Raw genomic sequence first — 22,018 nt, 5'->3', positions numbered from 1 at the left:
TTATCACAGTTGGTAAGCAGAAACATTCAGTCATCTGAATGTATTTACACTGAGAATGGTATATACCAAAATTACTGGCAAAAAAAAAAAACCTTTAGGAAGAGATATAGCTGTAATACCTTTGATCAGCCCAGCTAAAAACTATGCTCGGCTCCTCCCCAGTTAATCTGCTGCTGCCTCTCCCTCACAATTTCTCTATCACTTAAAGTTGTAATAAAGAATAGATTTGTCTGTATTGAGCCTAATTCTACTTTAGTTTGCTTTTAAAAGAAATTGATGAAATTTAGCAAGACTGAGACCTAACAACTCGTTACTAACAGATTGCAAATGTACTTGGTATCCATTATAAATAACTTAGTAAGGATACATTAGTATATTTTTAAATGGGTAAATACCCAAAATGGTTTTACTTTGTTGCAGTAAATATTTATTGGGAAAATATTATATGAATATGCTGTGTTTATAATAAAGAATGAGGAAGCAGTTGTTTTCTTCATAAAACCTAGAATAAAGTAAGGGAGTTAAGATTACTTTACAAGTAAGTATGTGGTATGAAGATTGTGAATGCCATAAGAGGTAATGTTGGGGTCCAGAAGAAAGCAGAGTCGCGCGTGGTACACACCTCTAGGAAAAAAGGCTTATCCAGTGGGTTCATTATGGGTGAACTTTGATCTTACAAAACAGGAAAGTGAAGGTCTCTTACACAGTCAAGATAACATTATGTTTACTTAGAAAATAATCATTTTTTTTCCTTGAAGAGTCTGTTTTGTTTTTCTTTTTTAAATAATCATTTGGAGTAGAGTACATGATCCCTGACGGAGAATAGATGTGAATGTGAAGGGTTAGTATGAGGTCTGAACGCTGAAAGTCTGAAATGTCAGGCTTCTGGGTGTAAAATGTTTATAGAAGAACTTAAGTTTACACTTCTGATACTTTTATACAAGCATAAAATTAAGGACATTTATAAAATAAATAGAAGCAAAACTACAAAATGAGCATTATTTTTATGTAATGAGAAAATTTTCCAGTGTAAGTTACTGCTCACAAGGTAAATAACAGTACTGATCAGTGGCACAGCTGCTTCCTCATTTTCTTAAAGTCTGTTCTGCTCACTGCTCTGATAACTCAATTTTCTTCTGATTGTTTCTTATGTGGTTGTTGTGACTCCTTCATACACACCATATCCCTTGATGTCATTTGATGTTCATGTGGCATTATGTACCTGTTACGGTCTGCGGGCTTGCAGTATGTAAAGGGTTACATCATTGTGAAGCCATGTGTCTTTTTGTTGATGTCTAGTTAAAGCACAAATCCATTAAATAACTTAGACTCATACGAAACTATTTTCAGTTAAGGCTTATCCTTGCAAAAGAGAATGTTTTTGTCTGTTGTAAACTACTAAGAGAATTCAATATGAATATGATGGAATATGTAGGTTGATTAAATGTCATTTTGATGTTAGGAGACCCCAATCTTAAAACTGCCATAGATGTGCTCATCAACACACATAAGTTAAATGTTGTCAGTCTAGGAGATTGGTTATTACTGGCAAGATTTTAAACACAAATGCACACTTGGGTACCAAAGTTAAATGGCCGTCTTGCATTAAGAAAGAGGTCATCTGGATGATCCAGAATATGACTATATCCATTGTTTTTATATTCTGTTGCAATTAAAATTACAAAATTTAAAACTTCATGTATAGAAGTCTCTTGAAAATATATCATTCTCAGACTTCAGTTTAAGAAATACTTAACTGATCGACAGCTGCAGATTCCTTATTAACAGAGTATACCAAAAAATGTCATTCTCAGTGCTCCCAAATATTATAAAGGATCTAGGCATAAATAAACCTAACAAAGATACTTAAGGACTTCATGGAAAAAATTATAAATCCTTTGAAAAATATAAAATAAAATATATATTTATATATCAATAAATATAAATGGAGTGAGATGTCATTTATGCTGAAGAAACCTTAATATTGTAAAGATTACTTTTTCTAATATTAATACATAAACAGTTCATTTCTAATTAAAAGTTCAATAAGGCTTTTTTTCAGAGGACTTGGAAACATTTGTATTTTGACATTAATATGGAAATATGAAGGTCTACAATAACACAGAGAAGGTACTTTTCCTGTCACGTATCAAGGCATATTAAGATGTTATATTAAATATAGACTATTGCAATAGGATGGAATCCAGAAATAAGCTTATGAACAGATAGCAGCTTGCTGTTTGAAAGATAGACTATCATAAATCAGTAGGAAAAATGATGTACTATTAAATAAATTTTGCTGGGATGAATGACTTTCTATGCAGTATAAATAAAATTTGATTCAGTTTTACACAGTACATAAAATTTCATCCCAAATAAAGACCTAGATGTGGAAGAGCGCTATAAAGGAAAATGTGAAACTATTAGGCAAATATGAAGGAGAATAGATTGAGGAGTTTAAGGTATTTGCATAATACAGACAAACAAATGCTATTCAGATATGTACAGAACTCCTATATATTCATGAAAAGAGACAAATGACCCAGTGGAAAAAGAAAAGTGGACAGAAGATATGAACAGGCAGTCTACGGAAGAGGCAGTCTGGATGCTCGGAACTGCAAATGGGCACGGCAGTAAGAGGTGATTTCTCCTGTGCAATACCAAGTGTTGCCTGGACAGTTGACACGTGTGAGCGACAATGACATTCTCACATGCTGCTGAGGGAAAGGAGGTTGGTGAATCGCCACAACCACTTCAGGGAACATTTGACAACATTAGGAGAATGGAAAATGCTTAGGTTTTGTGGCCCAGCAAGCCTCTCTCTGTGAACATGCCTAGAGAATTGTTGCATGTGTGCCCTAAAATCTAGAATGATTATTACCCCAGCCTTTATAAGGGTGAAAGAAAAGACTGGATATGACCTAAGTGTCTGCCTGCATGGGGATGAGCACATCAAATATGCCATATCTGTGTGATGGATCTTTAAAAGGGATTAATAAAATCTGAAAGAATTAACCTATAAAATTTTAAAGATATATATTGATTAACATTTATATTAGGCTGGTGCAAACGTAATTGTGGTTTTGGACCATCAATTTTAAATCATTATAACTAAGCTCGAACATATCGTTGTTAATCAAAATAGGAACCATTTCAATTAACACATTTTTGCCAATGAGAAATAAGTTTACTTATTTCTGTAGTATAAAAATCTGTGCTCCAGATCAATCCTAAAGGGTTCTACTCTCAGCATTGTGTCTAGGGTTATAATGCTGTACTGTGCACTTAAAATTTGCTGTGAAGGGAGATTTTACATTGTATTATCACCAAAAATTAATAGAGATGGGTGGAGAAGGTTTTAGGAGGTAATAGATATATTTATTGTATAAACTGTGGTGATGATATTCAGATGCATACTAATTTGCAAATCCATCAAGTTGTACAGTAAATAGGTACAGCTCCTTGTATGTTAAAACCCTAAGAAAGTGGTTTCGAAAAATTTAAAAAAAAAAAATCTGTGCTTTGGGATTTGACTCTTGGAAAGCATTTTCATGCCTTCTGCTGGTTTGTGGAATCATTTTCCCTGCAAAAAGTTGTTGAGATGCTGAAAGAAGTAGTCAGTTGGTGAGAGGTCAGGTGAATATGGTGGATGAGGCAAAACTTTGTAGCCTAATTTGTTCAACTTCTGAAGCATTGGTTGTGCAACATGTGGTCAGGTGTTGTCGTGGAGAAGAATTGGGCCCTTTCTGTTGACCAAGGATGGCTGCAAGCATTGCAGTTTTCCGTGCATCTCATTGATTTGCTTAGCATACTTCTCAGATCAATGGTTTCGCCAGGATTCAGAAAGCTGTAGTGGATCACAGTGGCAGCAGACTACCAAACAGTGACTGTGACCTTTCTTGGTGCAAATGTGGCTTTGGGGAAGTGCTTTGGACCTTCTTACTAGTCCAACCACTGAGCTAGTCATCCCCAGTTGTCTTATAAAATCTACTTTTTGTTGCATGTCACAATCCGATCAAGAAATGGTTTGTTGTTGTGGCGTAGAGTAAGAGAAGATGACACTTCAAAATGACGATTTATTTGATTTGTGGTCGGCTCATGAGGCACCCACTTACCGAGGTTTTTCACCTTTCCAATTGGCTTCAAATGCCAAATGACCAGAGCACGGTCGACGTTGAGTTCTTTGGCAACTTCTCGTATAGTTGTAAGAGGATCAGCTTTGATGGTGGTGTTACCTTCCGATGGCTGGCCACTATGTTCCTCATCTTCAAAGCTCTTGTCTCCTTTGCAGAACTTCTTGAACCACTTGAACCACTGCACTGTCCATTCATTAGCAGTTCCTGGGCCAAATGTGTCATTGATGTTGTGAGTTGTCCCTGCTGCTTTACGACCCATTTTGAACTCAAACAAGAAAACCGCTTCAATTTGCTTTTTGTCTAGCATCACTTCCCTAGTCTAAAATAAATATAAAATAAGTCATTTTTTATATGATGAGTAATAAGTCATTAGCAAAAAAATATAAAGCAAGAAATGTGCATTAAAATGGTGTATAACATAACCATATTTATTTAAGAATACTCCAGTATCAAATGGCAAAGTTCAACAATGCAAAACTGCAATTACTTTTGTACAAACTTAATATCTATAGAGTTGACTATAGATATCTGTATATATCTATATCTGTAAATTCTTTAGATAAATATAGAGTTTATAGATACAGTAAATGAATAAAAAATACATCTGAAGGAAGGTGACATATCAACTTGGTGGTGGTATGAAGGATGGATGTGAGTTTGGGATTTGGAGGTCTTGATAAAGGAAACGTCAGTGTTCTCTGTAATGTTTTGGTTTTTTTTAAAGCGCAGAATCAAATATGACCAGTTGTTGATAGGTTCTGAATTTAAGTATGACAATATAGATGTTTATTTTATTTGTACTTTTTTATATCTCTTATTAAGTTTACTTCCCTGGTGGCTCAGATGGTAAAGAATCTGCCTGCAATGCAGGAGACCCAGGTTCGATCCCTGGGTTGGGAAGATCCCCTGGAGAAGTCATGGCTACCCACTCCAGTACTCTTGCCTGGAGAATTCCTTGGACAGAGGAGCCTGAAGGGCTATAGTCCGTGGGGTCACAAAGAGTCGGACACGACTGAGCAACTAACACACAAGTTTAATAGGAACTACTTTTAAATATAGTGGAATATGAACTAGTATTTTCAAAGTAGACTAAATTTAATTTTTATCTTAATTACTCTTGACACTAATGAAATGAAATATAGAGTAACAAATGGCATTTTTTGTACTGTATTTTCAGTGATGCTAATTGGTGGAAAGGAGAAAATCACAGAGGAATAGGACTCTTCCCATCTAATTTTGTAACATGTAATTTAAATATAGAATCAGAGGCAGGTAAGTTAAAATCTATGGAATGGTTAAATCTATTGAAGTTTTTTGTTTAAATTTTATGATTCGGTTTGAAATATAAAGTAGATTGGCATTTGATTCTTGTTTTGAATAATTTATTTATAGGCAATACAGTTTACCCTACTTCTTCCCAAATTAAGGGGTTAACTTATCCCAAGTCAATTCCAAATAAGAGTTATTTCCTTATCATTATATTTTAAATCCTTTGAGAGTTAATCTGCATAGGTACATGTAAGGCATAAAGTAAGCTGTGCTTGACCATGTAAATATTTAAATCAGTGTAATTTTGGTTTAAGAGGCAATTTGCATATGTCTAGAACAAAAAATGTTTTATTCTTCATTGAAGCACAGTATCAAAGCAGGCAGGTTGGGGGGTCTGTTGACAAGTGCTGAGTGTGATTACAGGCGTTAGGAGTACTCCTAAATTGTAGATTTTTTCCTTTCATTGATTTGGTCCCAGGGAACCAGAACAATAACAAAGTAATGTAATCAAGACAGTAGATTCATAGTTCACATCTTCTGAACTTCCCTCAGTTTTGCAGCCACAGACAGTTCCACACAGCTGCTGCCAGCCATGCCAAGAAAGCATCCATTTGTTAGGCAGGCAGGGAGTTGGGGGGCAGGGTGGTGGTGCTGAGTGTGTAGAACAACTGGTAATAATACTAATGATGGTGAGGGTCAGAAATAAAATTGCTCAGTGGTGTTTAAGCACTCGTTTATCAGGTGTTGTGCAAAGTCCTTTGCTTGCACTATTTCATTTAATCTTCTGAAGTCTGTGAGATAGTTACTTTTGATATCCCATTTTATAGATAAGAAAACAGGCTGAGGTTATTTGGCTAGTAGGAGGTAAAGCCAGGATTCTGAAGTCGGCTACTCTGCCATTAGAATGTACTTGTACTGACACAGCTGCTGAACATACTGCTTCTAATCTTTATAGTTCTGGAGAATTTAAATTGAAAGCTCTACAGCATATGTAGCGTCATCTTTATATAGATTGAATGATGCATTCAATTAAAATTGAGAGAGATGAACACTGAGTATTCTGCCACTCAATACTTCTTTTTCCTGCAGTCTGACTAAGTAGATATGAACATTGGAGACACTAGGTTTAAAAGCTTGACAGACCATCCTTAAGGAATGCCGTAGAATTCACTATAGACTGGAGAAATTGACCTTCTATTTTTAAAAGTAAAAAATACCCTGGATTTTCAGTAAATCTTCATGTTATGCTGAGCTCTGCTGCTTAGGGCATACTTGAAAGTTAACTAAATATTTGAAATAACTGTTGGGACTTAAAACTTCTTTGGTTATATAGTTTTTGATTATAATTTTTAATTCAAATTTACTTTATTAAAATATAGTACATTGTGGCAGTTCTCCAGTGAGCATTTAAATAATTTTATTTATATATATATATATATATATTTTTTTTTTTTTTTAAGTTATTTTTCAACCTTCTCTTTTCTAAAAAAAGTTTGTTTTGTGTTGCTGTAACTATTATCAGGTTGCAGTCAGGTCTCTTTTTATTTTTTACATGTAGAAAATAATTTTTTATAACAGGAAAGAGTGTAGTTCATAGATTTAACTCTGAAATTAGCTAATTAGATAATACTCTACTCTCATATATATATTTTCACCCTAGCAATAACACTCAGTTTTAGGAAGGTGCCTGTAATGACAGTTCCCATTAATATTGCTTACTTGTTCCACTAGAATGTAAGTTATATCGGGGTAAGGATTCCTGTTTGTTTTATTCACTAGTGTATTTTCAATGCCTCGAACAATGCTTATCATATAGTAAGGGCTAAATAGATAGTTGTGCCATGAATCAATGAACATATGTAATAACGTACATTGATTATGAAATGTTGTGATTATTTAGTGTTTCCTTTTTTTTTCTTATGAATAATCACAGGCTATTTATAAATTAATGACTAAACTACTAGAGTAAATACTGAGGAACTTAAAGTTTACTTTGTTTCCATAGCAGCTGTCGACAAATTGAATATAGTTGATGAGGAGGAGGAGGAAATTAAGAAATCAGAGCCTGAGCCTGTTTATATAGATGAGGTAAAGTCATTCTTTTGTTTAATGGTTAAACTGTCAAGACTTTTAAAATGTGTTATTCTTGAGAATGCTTGAAAATAAATTTTTATAATCATTGAAATTAAAACTCTTTGTAAAAGTGTCTTGTTACTTTTTTAGGATAAGATGGATAGAGCCCTGCAGGTACTGCAGAGTATAGATCCAACAGATTCAAAACCAGACTCCCAAGACCTCTTGGACTTAGAAGGTACTAAGTGAATATTAGGGATTACCTTAATGTCATTTAATGTTTTAGCGATTTATAAAGTCTTAAATTTTTTCTGCCTCAGGTTGCTTCCAGAGATTAGAAATCTTTGGTGGGAAGTAGACTAATGTAGTAAAATAGTAAACATATGACTTAGAAGATGTTGTTACAACCTGCCTATCCTTTTCGTTGGGGAAGTCTTTACTTTTCTATAAGCCCACTCATGAAATTTGCAGTTAAAAAAAGGACAGAATTAGAAATAGCATCATGAAGTAACTGAGTCAAAATGTTAGAAATTCTTATTCTTCTTCTAATTCTCTTGTATTAGAATTTTAAAGGTCAAAACTATACATGATCTATGTTTACTTTGTAATGTAGGGGTATTTGATGCATGCTGATGTGTCTTTACTCTCTAAGAAATTTGAAGCAATTAAAATAGATGTTTTTGTGCCTTTTTAAAAAATCCATTGGGAGAAAAATCTCTGGGATAAATGTATCATCAGTTCAGTTCAGTCACTCAGTTGTCTGACTCTTTGCGACCCCATGAACTGCAGCACGCCAGGTTTCCCTGTCAATCACCAACTCCTGGAGCTTACTCAGACTCATGTCCATCAAGTCGGTGATGCCATCCAACCATCTCATCCTCTGTCGTCCCCTTCTCTTTCCCTTCAATCTTTCCCAGCATCAGGGTCTTTCAGATGAGTCAGTTCTTCTCATCAGGTGGCCAAAATATTGGCGTTTGAGCTTCAACATCAATCCTTCCAGTGAATATCCAGGACTGATTTCCTTTTGGATGGACTGGTTGGATCTCCTTGCAGTCCAAGGGACTCTCAAGAGTCTTCTCCAACACCACAGTTCAAAAGCATCAGTTCTTTGGTGCTCAGCTTTCTTTATAGTCCAACTCTCACATCCATACATGACTACTGGAAAAACCACAGCTTTGACTAGACGGACCTTTGTTGGCAAAGTAATGTCTCTGCTTTTTAATATGCTGTCTAGGTTGGTCATAGCTTTTCTTCCTCCAAGGAGCAAGCATCTTTTAATTTCATGACTGCAGTCACCATCTGCAGTGATTTTGGAGCCCCCCAAAATAGTCTTGCACTATTTCCGTTGTTTCATCATCTATTTGCCATGAAGTGATTGGACTGGATGCCATGATCTTAGTTTTCTGAATGTTGAGTCTTAAGCCAGCTTTTTCACCTCCTCTTTCATTTTCATCAAGAGGCTTTTTAGTTCTTCCTTGCTTTCTGCCATGAGGGTGGTGTCATCTGCATATCTGAGGTTATTGATATTTCTCCCAGCAGTCTTGTATAAATGTTATTAAATTTTTTATAGAAGAAAGTCTGGTTATGAATATAGAATATTGTGCTACTGTATCAATGTTTACATTTGGAGATATACAAACTGTCTTATTTTTAAATGGTCTAAATAAAAGAAAAATGTTCATATCTAATCTGTATATAATTATGTTATTATACTGTGACAGGTTCATTTTATTGTAACTAATAATAGTTTTCTAAGTATTTTTAAGGTTTTTGAGATAACTCCAAATTTCAGTCTATAAAGTAGTACTTCGAAAGAACATGGTGGGATTTCTGTTCTGATTTTTACTTTGCCTTGGTCACATGATATTAATATTGGTGCTGAATAGTATTACTGTTTGGTCTATTACAGTCCTTTCTCTAGCATAACTTAATTCTCTTTATATTTTACATGGTGTTACATATTGGTGCTCTGTTGTTAAAAATTGTTGAAATTGACTTAAACTGGTTTTTTAGTTTCAAGATTTTTAAATATTTTTGCGTTTACAGATATCTGCCAACAGATGGGTCCAATGATAGATGAAAAACTTGAAGAGATTGATAGGTGAGATTCTTCATGCAGGAAATGACAAGTGTAGTTTTCTTACGTTGACTTGTTTAAGCAGAACTTTAAGCTGGGAAGTTTTTGTGGAACTGTTCAATCTTTTGAAATTGTTTCTGTTTCTAAAAATACTAATAGAATGGTACTTCTGATTTCGGTAATAGCTTTTTTCATGGCAGTGTATTATATGTAGAATGATGAACTCCTATCTTCATTTTTGTACTTGGGCTGGAGTTGAGGGTTAATGAATAATAAAGAGTAAATTTGAATAGAGTACAAAATGAGAACAGGAATCATAGGCAAGTACTGTTTTATTATATAATGAAAAGTAGTATTTGTAAAACTTTCCAATGAAATTTCTTTTTTTACTCTAAATCCGATTTACACACCTTCTCTTCTCATATTTCTTCCTTGTATTTCTGTATTTCTGTTTTCCTTTTAATTTCATTATCCCATCGAGTCTTACTCTTCCTTAGAGATAGCAGCACTGAAGGTCAAACTGTCAAGGTTTTGAGCTTTTAACTTAGTTTTGCCCCTTCTCTTACTCCTCAGAGCTTTATATCTTAAGTCAGAGGGGGCAGCCATGGTGAATGGCAGACAAGTAAGAAGGCTGTAGTGTCCCACCATCCTCCCCTTCTAGTATCTGTTTACTGAACTTGGGTATAAAACAGCATAGGAAGAACAGGAACTACTTTACTTCTTATCTGCCTTTGCCAGAGAAAAGTAGTGGCAAGGTTTTTTCTAGTCACTGAAGATTATAAGCATTGTTCCCTAGGACTTTTTTTTTTTTTAATAAATTTGTTGTATTTTCTATAGAAATGAAAAATAAATCCCTGTCTCAGTAAATGAAATGATGGTGTCAATTTCATCATATTTTTTGGTCTTATTTTGAAGAAAGCATGGAATATCTACTGATAATCTGTTATTTTGGTTTCAGTGCAGGTATATTAATGGTTAGTGAATAATCAAATGGAAAAGATTAAAAAGAGGGCTTCCCTGGTTGCTCAGTGTTAAAGAATCTGCTTGTTAACGCACAAGACACAGTTCGATTCCAGGTCTGGGAAGATCCCATGTGCCACGGCACAGCTGAGCCCGTGTGCCACAGCTACGGAGCCTGTGCTCTGGAGCCGGGGAACATGCTGCCGCTCCTGAAGCCTGAACCCTCTCGAGCCTGTGCTCAGAAAGACGAGAAGCCGCCGTAATGAGAAGCCCGTGCACTGCCACTAGCCCCCATTCACCACAACTAGAGAAAAGCCTGCCCACACAGCAGCGAAGACCCAGCGCAGCCAAATAAATACATACATAAAATTACTTTTTAAAAAGATTAAAAAGAAAATAGTATTATCTTAGGTGTGGCTAGGGCTGCAATTATTATAAACCTTTCTAAAGACTAAAAATAGTCCATATCTTTTAACTCGGCAATTTCAGGCCAATACTAAATACATAGGGATATATGCAAATTTAGCTCTTTGGGTGTTCTTCACAGTGTTATTTATAATAACAAACTTGAAAGTAACTAAAATGTCTTTCAGTGTGAGATTGGTTTTATAAAAATTAAACATCCACACATTCTACAGTAAAAAGCATTATCATTGATAAACATCTATTGACATGTAGTGAAAAAAGCCAAAGAGATGACAGTATAATTTTATTTTTGTCAGTAAAGAATATTTTCAGAGGAAAACAAATAATCACTCTATTTTTTTCATTGTTTTCCTCTGAAGATATTCTTTACTTAGGATATGAGTTACTTTTTTGAGTGAAAGCTCACCTGTTGACCAGTTCTTTCTTTAATTTCAGTCTCTGAATGGGCCAGCTGGCATTTTCTGCTTCTTGCCCACTGACTGCAGATGCAGCTCCTGTTTTGGAAAATGCTTGCTATTCTTCAACAAACTTTTATTGACTATTTACCCTTGCTGAGCATTCAGAGATGAAGAAAATATTGTTTCCTCCCTTGAATGGATCAACATTAGTTTGTTTTTCCTAAGAAGAAAAATAACTTTACTGTCAGAATATTAAATTTTAGCTTTCATTTCTGTCATTGTACAGAATGAAATTTTGTAGCATTTATCATACTAGGAAATTATATTGGATAAACATGTAAATTGACTTCAAAAAAAGGTGTAGATAGAGTTATTGAAGAAAGATCCATAGCCTGAGCTTAACTGTTTCAGGCTGTTCTAACGTTCTTTCCTACTGCCTTCCAAAAACCATTTTTACCACCTCTGTCAAAGTGCCTTTTCTACCACCTTTTCACTCTTCCCTTGTGTACCCTTCTTGTTTCTTTCAGTTGCCTTAATTTACACTGTCCCACTGACCTGACTTGGCCTTCCTTTTTTGCTTGACCTTTCCATCCTTCCTGGGGTACCAGCTTAAGTCCCGGCTTCTCCATAAAACCCTGTGAATCACATTAATCCCCTCCTCTAAACTCTTCGGTCCCCTACCTATTTCACTGAATTTTGCATTCGGTTATGTGCTGTCTTATATATTTGCTATTTTTCAGGCCTTGTCTTCGTAACAGACTGCAGTCTTTCTGAAGGAGAGAATGATACTTTTGCCTAATTTCTCTGTCCCAGGATAGTGTCGGGCACAGTTTAGTAAAAATTTGTTACTGCTTTGGGATTGTGTCTCAAATCCTCGAAGGTGATCTCAAGTGTGCATTCAGCCTGCCCTTCAGTGTTCTGGTGTTTCATTAGTATAATACTGGGTTATATGGACTCTGGTTCTTGGAGCCTATGGTTCTTAGTGACACATCTGTTAGCATGGACGATCATTTCTGAAACTTCCTGTGCAGTTTACAACCAATATTTCTGAAAGTAGAGTTCAACCTCCTTGATACAGTCACACATGCAAGAGAGCAAACAGCACTTTTTATTTCAGACATAACAGTCTCTGATGGAGGAAAGGTGACAAGTCCTGGTAGGACTCAGGCCAGGTCATATATTGGATAGCCCTGTGTCTGGCTGCTTGCTTTGCTTCTTGTCTCTTGAGTCTCTCTGTGTATATATTTTAAAAGCTACATTAACAAACAGATTTGTGGGTGCTTTGGGCCAGATTAAGTGGCCATTTAACTTCTATGAACTTGTCAGCTGTGAAGGGAGTGCCCCAGAATGAGAGCGAAACTGTACCAGGCTGAAAGGCCTGACTTTGCAATTCCCTGGCAGTTTCGAAGATGCAAACTTGAAAATATTATTATTTGGACCTATATTCACTCACTTTCAAAAGAAACGAATGAACAAGCCGTAGAGACTACTTTATGTATACATTTTTTTCATTTGCATTTTTAAGGATAATTATTAATTTTTTTTAGTTGAGGCTTTCATGAGTATAAGCAAATAAAAATTGTGTTATTCTGTTTGTGAATGTGCTTATATCTCAGTCATATTGTATCTCACACCTGACTCTGGTCCTTGCCTGAGTACTTTCTTCTTCTACTAAGATTTTTAATTAAGACTTGGACTCTTCCTAAATTCAAAAATTACTCTTGTTTGTAATTGAATTTTTAACAGAAACCTGTAACATAAGAAAACAAAATTCTTCTAGCGCCAAAATTATGAACTGGTTGCATTTTACAAGTTGTGGAAAGGAATTCCCCTAATACTATGAAGTTATATCAGCCTAGTCATTACATGAAGTAAATAACTCCTCCTCCTGTTTTCCCTGTTTGAATATTCTTTCACAGTAGAATCTTTTAAAATATGAATAGAAAATGTAAATTTTAAAAAATAATTTATGTTGCTAAGTGAAAAGTGAAGTCGCTCAGTCATGTGACTCTTTGCAACTCCATGGACTGTCACCTCCCAGGCTCCTCAGGCGACTGACTGTCCGTGGAGTTTTTCAGGCAAGAGTACTGGAGTGGGTCGCCATTTCCTTCTCCAGGGGATCTTCCCGACCCAGGGATCGAACCCGGGTCTCCTGCATTGCAGGCAGACGCTTTACCATCTGAGCCACAGGGAAGCCCTTCTTTTCATTATTCTAGTATGTTGCTAAAAATATGCTTAAATGCTTAAAAACTTTGAAAAGTATTAAAGGGCTTTTCTTCTATATCAGGAAGCATTCAGAATTGTCTGAATTGAATGTAAAAGTCTTAGAAGCTCTGGAACTTTATAATAAGTTGATGAATGAAGCGCCAGTATATTCAGTCTATTCAAAGATCCACCACCCAGCACATTTCCCATCTTCATCAGTTGGAGTTCCAATTCAGGTGAGCATATCATTTGAGAACATTTTTCAAAATGTAAAAAAAAGTTTTAAATTAAAAAAAAGCATAGTATTAAAATTTCTGTAGTCCATGAATAATATTATAAAATCCATCTCCGTCAGAAAATTGTTGGATAAACAGTTAAGTGTTCACCAGGACAATTAGACACTCATATTTCACAAATATATTTTAGGTTCATTTATAACATAATGAAGAGGCCATTAAATATATGAGGGGAGTTCTATTCTTCATAAGCTTTTGTAAGTATAAATCCTTTGGTTTAGGACAGAGCCTGGCATGTCAGGAGTCCTCCAGATGAGGTACTGATGCTGTTCCTGTTGCTCAGCAAGCAAAATCTAACATTTATTATAAATTTCTGTTAAGATTTCTTTAACTTCTATGATTATTAAAAAGGCTTAAGGAACTTATTTTGTTCTCAGATCATGCTTTATATTTTCTCAGATGTATGGCTTATACTGTTAAAAATCCACACATGATGAGGATATGATGCAGGCCTATACATAGAGGTTCCTTGAGCCTTTCATGAACATCTTTTCTAGGGCTTTTTACACCTTTTCTGCACTTCCCAGCTGAAGTGAATATATATATTTGTCAGTATCCGGTATTCTGAAGCCTTTTTCAAATTTCAGTCAGTTAGCAGTTGAATTCAGAATGAGCTTGGATGAACAAAGTTCATGTTAATGTATGAAAACTGGTATGTAAAGGAGTGTGTGAAGGAGACACCAAGGAGAAACAGAATGTGGATGCATAATCTAGGTGACTTGACACAACATAATTGTTAAGTAAAAAAAGAATAGTTACTATGGTAACTGTCACATCAGACAAGATGCATTTATCAAATATGCTGTTCCCCGAACTTCTGAAAATGATGAGAGTCATTACATGTGAGGGTAGAAAGGACTTCTGGGTGCAAAAGACAGCTGGAGTTTATTCAGTATTGCTTCTGTTTATCTGCTGCTGCGGTGAACATGAAACAAAATAGAAATGTCTGCACCATTGTGTTATAGGACTAGATATTGTATTTACTTCTTTGTGTGTCTAAAAAGGGTTATTTGTCCTTCCTGTGTCAGATTTTTATGTTTAGTTGCATATTGTTTACAATCCGTGTTTCGCTAAGCAGAACTTATTCCTTTAAAAAGTTAGCATTCTGTCTAGTTTGATTCTTCATAGAATATTATCTATATTATTCACACATAATAGCATTTGAAATATTTAAAGTTCCTATGCTAATTTGAAAAAGAAAAGTTCATACTAGAAAAAGTTAGAGTAACACACCATTAGCTGCATCTGTGAAGGCCATTCAGGAACCCTAACGTGCAGAAGAGGTCCACTCCCACCATCTTAGCCTGTTGTCAGTGGGCTGTGTGTGTCTGCTAAGGAGGTAGTATGATTTTTTTTTCCTTTTTAAAATTTTTGGCTGCACCGCACAGCTTAGTTCCCCAACCAAGGATCAGATCCATGCCTTTGGCAATGAAAGTATGGAGTCCTAACCACTGGAAAGAAAGTGAAAGTCTCTCAGTCGTGTCCAACTCTTTACAACCCCATGGACCATGGAATTCTCCAGGCCAGAATACTGGAGTGGGTAGCTTTTCCCTTCTCCAGGGGATCTTCCCAACCCAGAGATCGCACCCAGGTCTCCCGCATTGCAGGTGGATTGTTTACCAGCTGAGCCACCAGGGAAGCCCAAGAATACTGGAGTGGGTAGCCTATCCCTTCTCCAGCAGATCTTCCTGACCCAGGAATTGGACTGGGGTCTCCTGCATTGCAGGCGGATTCTTTACTAACTGGGCTCTCAGGGAAGCCCCCTAACCATTGGACTGCTAGGGAATTCCCATGATTATAGTTGTCAATGTAGTAGTTTATTTGGCATTTTAAAAATTCTGAATTTTCATGTTATTGGTCTTTGCTTTAAAAATAGCTTAGTTTAAAACTGGAGTGATGATAGTTACTATATGATACTTGTTAAACATGCAATTGTTTTGAATGTTGTATTTTGTAAGCAGGTTGTAGATCCTGTCCTGAAAGAGATGTTACCCTGGAAATTAAGTAGGGCACACATACATATAAATATCCAAAGAGACTTAGACCATGTTGCTAGTTCTTGAGGGCACATCTCCTTTACCCAGAATTCTTCTCTCCTTTTGTCCTATCTGTCCTGCAGGAAGGATGAGGGAGGCATTGCCAGAGAGGGCCTGCACCCTGCCTTGATACCACTTATCCTTCAATTTATTCTTTTAAGTTTCATTCTTAAGAAGTTGAATAAGGCACCCTGATATAGGGGTGAAGAAGGTCATCTTTCTCATAGTGACTTGAAGTGATACTGTGCTGACTTCAAGGGAGTATATAGTCTTCCTTGTGGCTCAACAGCAAGACATGTTACCTAGTAATAGACAGCCTAGATGAATTCCAACCTGCTGCTTAAAAATACACCACCTCCCTTCCTTTCACTGTGCTGCAAAATAAAAGAATGAGCAAGTAAATCATAAACTTCCATGGATTTGACACTATGATGTGGAAGCGCTCCATGTTTTATACCAGGGTGGACAGATTGATGAAATCAGATTGCTCTCCAAAGAACTACTTCATTTTATTTCATTTAAGTCTTTTAAAGTTTTAATGTATTGCTAGGCAGTTGTTTGGGAAATCAGTGAGTCAACCTTTTCTCCTTGGTTAACAGACATACCCAGTTCAACCACATGGTGGAAACTATATGGGTCAAAGTATTCAGCACGTCACTGTTGCCCAGAGTTACAGCCTAGGACCAGATCAGATTGGTCCACTGAGATCTCTGCCTCCAACTGTGAATTCCTCAGTGACAACACAGCCTGCTCAAACTCCGTACTTAAGGTAAGTTTTTGGGAGCTATGTTAATTTTGTAATTATATACATTAAGTTTTCACAGACGTTCAGAATGAGAGTAATTAGACCTTTTTCTTTACAATAATAGTGCCTTCTTTTGCTGTTGAGATGAAGTTATAGAAGTGCTCATTCAAGATCCCATGAGACAGGAATGGTGCTATCTTAGCTTTGCTACCCATACTGAGACGGTGCCCAGACCTGGATTATAGTCTGGGTCCCTGGGGAAAAATACAGCTAACTTCCCTTATAGAAGCCAAGCCACTGATACACTTAGCACGGTGCTTTAATTAGTAGTCTCGGTGAAGACGGAAGTGGCAACCCACTCCAATATTCCTGCCTGGGCAATCCCATGGACAGAGGAGCCTGGCGGGCTACAGGCTGTGGGGTCGCAAAAGAGTTGACATGACTGGGTGGCTGAACAACAACAACAATGTAGTCTCAGATGTATTTTAGGAGTGGGTATTCCTAAAAAGCAAAACCCTTTGCTGCTTTGACTCTTAGAAGAAGTATGTTTCAGCTGTGGAATTTGTCATCTGATTTTTTTATATTCTTCACTTCTGCCCTGAAAACCATGTCTGAAGCTTGCCTTCTGTTAACTTTGCTTAACAACACAAAATGTCTCTTTAGTTCAGTCATGTGTAATGATCTCGAAAGTCTCTTCCCACTCTTCAATTCCATGAGTATAAATTTTAGATATTATCTGGTAATTAAATAAATCTGTTCACATTGGTATTTAACTCAGTTAAAATGTAAAAATTTTGTTATCCTGGGTGACATTAGGTATTACAGAGAGAAAAACTATAGAGGAGTATAGACATGGATCCTCCTGTATTGAAGCAGTATATTTGGTACAATTAAAAATTATAGCTACTGGGGAAGGCCCTTTCAAAAGTTACACTATGTTGGGACTTCACTGTGGTCCAGTGGTTAAGAATCCACCTTCCAATGCAGGTGACGTGAGTTCGATCCCTGGTTGGGGAACTAAGATCCCACATGCTGCGGGGCAGCTTAGCCCGTGTGCCACAACTAAGGGTTGATGCAGCCAAAAAAGTAAATAAATAAAAAATAAAATAAAAGCTGCTACTGTTGCTGCTAAGTCACTTCAGTCGTGTCCCTGGCTCTGCCGTCCCTGGGATTCTCCAGGCAAGACCATTGGAGTGGGTTGCCATTTCCTTCTCCAATGCGTGAAAGTGAAAAGTGAAAGTGAAGTCGCTCAGTTGTGTCCGACTCTTAGCCACCCCATGGACTGCAGCCTACCAGGCTCCTCCGTCCATGGGATTTTCCAGGCAAGAGTACTGGAGTGGGTTGCCATTTCCTTCTCCAATGCGTGAAAGTGAAAAGTGAAAGTGAAGTCGCTCAGTTGTGTCCGACTCTTAGCCACCCCATGGACTGCAGCCTACCAGGCTCCTCCGTCCATGGGATTTTCCAGGCAAGAGTACTGGAGTGGGTTGCCATTTCCTTCTCCAATGCGTGAAAGTGAAAAGTGAAAGTGAAGTCGCTCAGTTGTGTCCGACTCTTAGCCACCCCATGGACTGCAGCCTACCAGGCTCCTCCGTCCATGGGATTTTCCAGGCAAGAGTACTGGAGTGGGCTGCCATTGCCTTCTCCGAAATAAAAGCTACACTATAGTAATTATAGGAACAAATAGATGTCCCACAGTTTGGTGTGATTTTCAACTTAGTAGGGATTTGGGATTTTTTTGTTTTGTTTTTGCATAGTGTTAATACAGTCTGTTGAGGGTAGATTCAGGTCCTGCGTGGATTACACATTCTCCCTGCTTGTATTACTTTTATGTAGGGATTCAGGTTAAGCTGCCAGGGGCAGCCTGGAAAGGGCGCTACCAGAGGAAAGTGTAAAGAGTGGGTAAAGAAACATGGTCTCCGCTGTGCTGACTGAGAGAAAGGGGACAGGAGAAAACGGGCTGAGGGTGTCCTTGAGCTGGGGTCCTGTTCCCACCACACCTGGTCCGGGACACCAGGGGCAGAAAGAATCTGCATCTCCTCAGGAGATTTCCAGATGTTTTCCATGAGAGATTTTGGGGAAAACAAAATTAGTAGGCCTTATAATCCTATATTTTATTTCACTTGGACTACTTCCTTCTTCTCAAATATGAAAATTACACTAACAGTGTTGGATAGCTGGAGTGGTTAAATTATAATCAGAATAGTAGAGCTATATAAACTTAGAAATATGGAAAAGACATTTTTATTTTGTCACAGTGATTGATCTCTGACCGTAACCCAGACAACGCAAAGTAAATACGGTTTTCTCTTTAAAATTTTGTCTGCAGCACTGGACAAGACACTGTTTCCAATCCTACTTACATGAACCAGAACTCTAACCTTCAGTCAGCTCCTGTTGCAGCGGCTTACACGCAGCAGATGGGGATGTCCGTGGATATGTCCTCTTACCAGAACACTACTTCCAACTTGCCGCAGTTGGCAGGCTTTCCCGTGGCAGTTCCAGCTCATTCAATTGCACAGCCGCAAACAAATTACCATCAACAGCAGCCTCTCCTTTAAACTCAAACCAAGTATTCTCTTGAAAGCCTTCATAAGTGTACTACTCAACCCTTGTGATTATAATCTGAAAATATTAAAAGAAGGAAAAAAAAATTTTCTCAACTGAAAAGACCCATGAATAAATAAAGCACAGAAACCTGTCTTACTCTTATTACGCCATAAAAAGTTCTTTTCCAGTTCCAGCTTGTTTGAAGTCAGCCTTTTGATCAGAGGCAGCTTCAAGTTGCATCCAGTTAGTTTTTTCTTACTTTCAAATCTCTCTACACAAATCTGGACAAACAAATAAGTAGCCTTCTGACACTAAACAACAAGAGAGGGGAGTGTAGGAGTGTACAAGGAAACCACCATTTACCCCTAAATGTCATGGTAGTTGGGAAAGCACTGAAACCTTTAAGTACTTTTTGTCTGCTTTTTTTTTTTCTCTTCTTTTTCAGTTTCCCACACACCATTGTTTAGAAAGACGAACATGTTTTTGTGCAGGCATTTAGCTTCCCTGCGTATTTCCTTCGTTTCCTTAAATTGCAGTTGTGTTTGCAGTACTGTCAGTTTTGCTCTCAGTGATGTGTCGAGTAATAATTAGCATAGAATTGTCTACAGAAGGAAGAGCACTTTGGGAGGAACGGAAATGTTTTCTGTTATTGTTAGTGAAGACCATGTAAATGCAGATGTGTGTTACAGTATTTAGCCAGTTCTCCAGTCATGCCAACAGTGGGTTGAGGAATGCCCCATGAAACATTTCCATTCCCTGGGAAAAAAATAAAAAACATTTTTTCCTACAAGGGACCTTAGCATTTAGAATTGCCACTTAAAAACCTTTTCAAGTGGTTTTGGCCATCATCTAATGAAGATATAAGGTCCATTTGGTTTTTTTTTTGGTTGGTTGGTTGGTTTTGTTTTTCTGCAGCATGGTGTGCAGAGACGCTGCATTTCCATTTTACAGACTATGTGAATTTGAGCTATGAGACATTCCTCATAACATGATGCAATGTATACCAGGCATGAGTGATGTGTGTTTTTACTGATGTGTTGTTTTTTTTAAAAGGTGATTTGAGTACCAATGGTATGCCAGACTGTTGACAATTTTGGCCATTGCTTTCGGAAGCAATCTTGAGCTTGTGGAATAATAACAGGCAGTAGATTTATAGGGAAGCCATCAAGACAGTTTTCCTGAAGCCTATGTTCTAGGTGAGTTTGAAGTGCTAATATATTCCACGTACTTTGGGAGTTAGGTAGTAAACCAATAGGGATTGTTTTCTTTCCTAAGAATTTGCACCACTATTGCATCATCTACCAACTTTTTAGATAGCACAGAATGTGAATACATTATGCTTACAGATCCATGGTATTTCGACTGGGAGAAACAATGGATGTAAAGTTGAGTTTTTAAAAATTTAACTCGCAGGAATTCCCTGGCTCACTGGGGTCCATATTCAAACTAAGATCCTGCAAGCTGCCAAAATAAATAAACTTGCATGGAAGCAAGATTTCTATATTGTTTTTTAAAGAAAGCCCTTAATCTTTCTACTAAGAATCCATTTGAAGATAGTGCTCTGGAAATATTTGTCATTTCTGTATTTATAAAAATTCCATTATAAATATGTTCCTTTTTCAAAGAAACTATATCCTGGGAAAAAACAGTCTCCTATATACTACTTGGTCTACATTTAAAGGGAAAAACAAGCAATATTAGAAAAACCCAATTTCTGTCATTGTCTTATTTCAGATATAAGTAACTGGAAAGAAACTTTTAACCTTTCATGTCTGTCCTCTGTTTTTTATCCAGTATTTTCCTTCCATGTGAATTCAGTTATATACTTGTAAGAAATTCTAAAATAGCACCTTACTTTGTTGGAAATGAATCTTCTATAAAGAAAACAAAACAGAAAAAACATTTACAAAACTACTCTTGATAATAATTAGCGTTTGCATAATATATGAAAAATCTTACATTTTCCCCCAAACAGTATTTAATAAAGTTATTTTAATGTTTGTGTAAATAATTTATGTATAATTGTGATCTGAGTTGTAAAAGCTTGATTCTGTGTAAGTCTTTGAATTACAATAAATACTGCACACCCACTAATTTGGGTTCTGCCATTTTTAAGTTCAACTAATGTAGTTTTGGAATGATATAACATGAAACGTGTATATAGTGTATATTGGCATTTATCTGTGAAATTTTATATATCCGGAACTTTCTTCTCCCTTTTAAATTAAAAATAATTTTATTTTTGCCATACTGTAGCGAATTTTGTGTTCAGGTTGTTGATAGTATAAAAATGTTATTAAATCGGTGTACTGAGATGATATTTTTGGTGTTAATAAGAAAAACAGGGTTATTTTTCTTTCTTTTTCATGATCTTATGGATGTATTTAAGACCTGTTTATAATTCAGTGTTTTCTGCCAAAGGAATTATCTAACATCAGATTTCTACATTAGGTTCATACTTACTATTTTATATAAAAAATAAAAATAACTTCTACTTTTTCATATGGAAATCTTGGTACATTAGAAAGAATTCCTGACAATTTATAATACAGTTTTCACTGATGTAGGAAAAAATCTGCCCTAGATCTTAAACTATATGAAGTGAGATATGTTCTTACACTTTGAAAAATATATGGTCTACCAACATTGTCTTGTAATTTGGTAACTTGTTTATAAAATTACCTGAACATTAAATAATTATAATACTTATCAATTAAGAATTGATACCTGACTGCATAACAGATATCACTGTATATTTTGAAGACAGTTATAAAGTATCACCATCCAGATTTTTTTAAAATTGATTTTAGATGTTAAAAATTATTGTTTAGGAATTTTAAAAGAAAGTTC

General features: G+C 36.3%; 1 protein-coding gene across 2 annotated transcripts in view; it reads left to right on the top strand.

Moving 5' to 3' along the window:
* STAM2 (signal transducing adaptor molecule 2) overlaps nt 1–21,412 on the top strand; it is a 45,761-nt gene extending 24,349 nt beyond the window's left edge. The window contains exons 8-14 of one of the 2 annotated variants that reach the window (XM_043487843.1): nt 5,314–5,408; nt 7,414–7,493; nt 7,629–7,716; nt 9,525–9,579; nt 13,627–13,780; nt 16,476–16,645; nt 18,948–21,412. In XM_043487843.1, coding sequence (XP_043343778.1) covers nt 5,314–5,408; nt 7,414–7,493; nt 7,629–7,716; nt 9,525–9,579; nt 13,627–13,780; nt 16,476–16,645; nt 18,948–19,179 — 874 coding nt within the window. In that variant the 3' untranslated portion in view covers nt 19,180–21,412. Of the gene's footprint in view, nt 1–5,313; nt 5,409–7,410; nt 7,494–7,628; nt 7,717–9,524; nt 9,580–13,626; nt 13,781–16,475; nt 16,646–18,947 lie in introns of both variants that reach the window. The other variant, XM_043487842.1, reaches the window with a different exon arrangement.
* The last annotated feature ends 606 nt before the right edge of the window (nt 21,413–22,018 follow it).

Source organism: Cervus canadensis, chromosome 15 (genome assembly GCF_019320065.1).
Source record: "Cervus canadensis isolate Bull #8, Minnesota chromosome 15, ASM1932006v1, whole genome shotgun sequence".
In the NCBI taxonomy this organism is placed as follows: Eukaryota; Metazoa; Chordata; class Mammalia; order Artiodactyla; family Cervidae; genus Cervus; species Cervus canadensis.
This window is presented reverse-complemented; position numbering and strand designations above follow the sequence as displayed.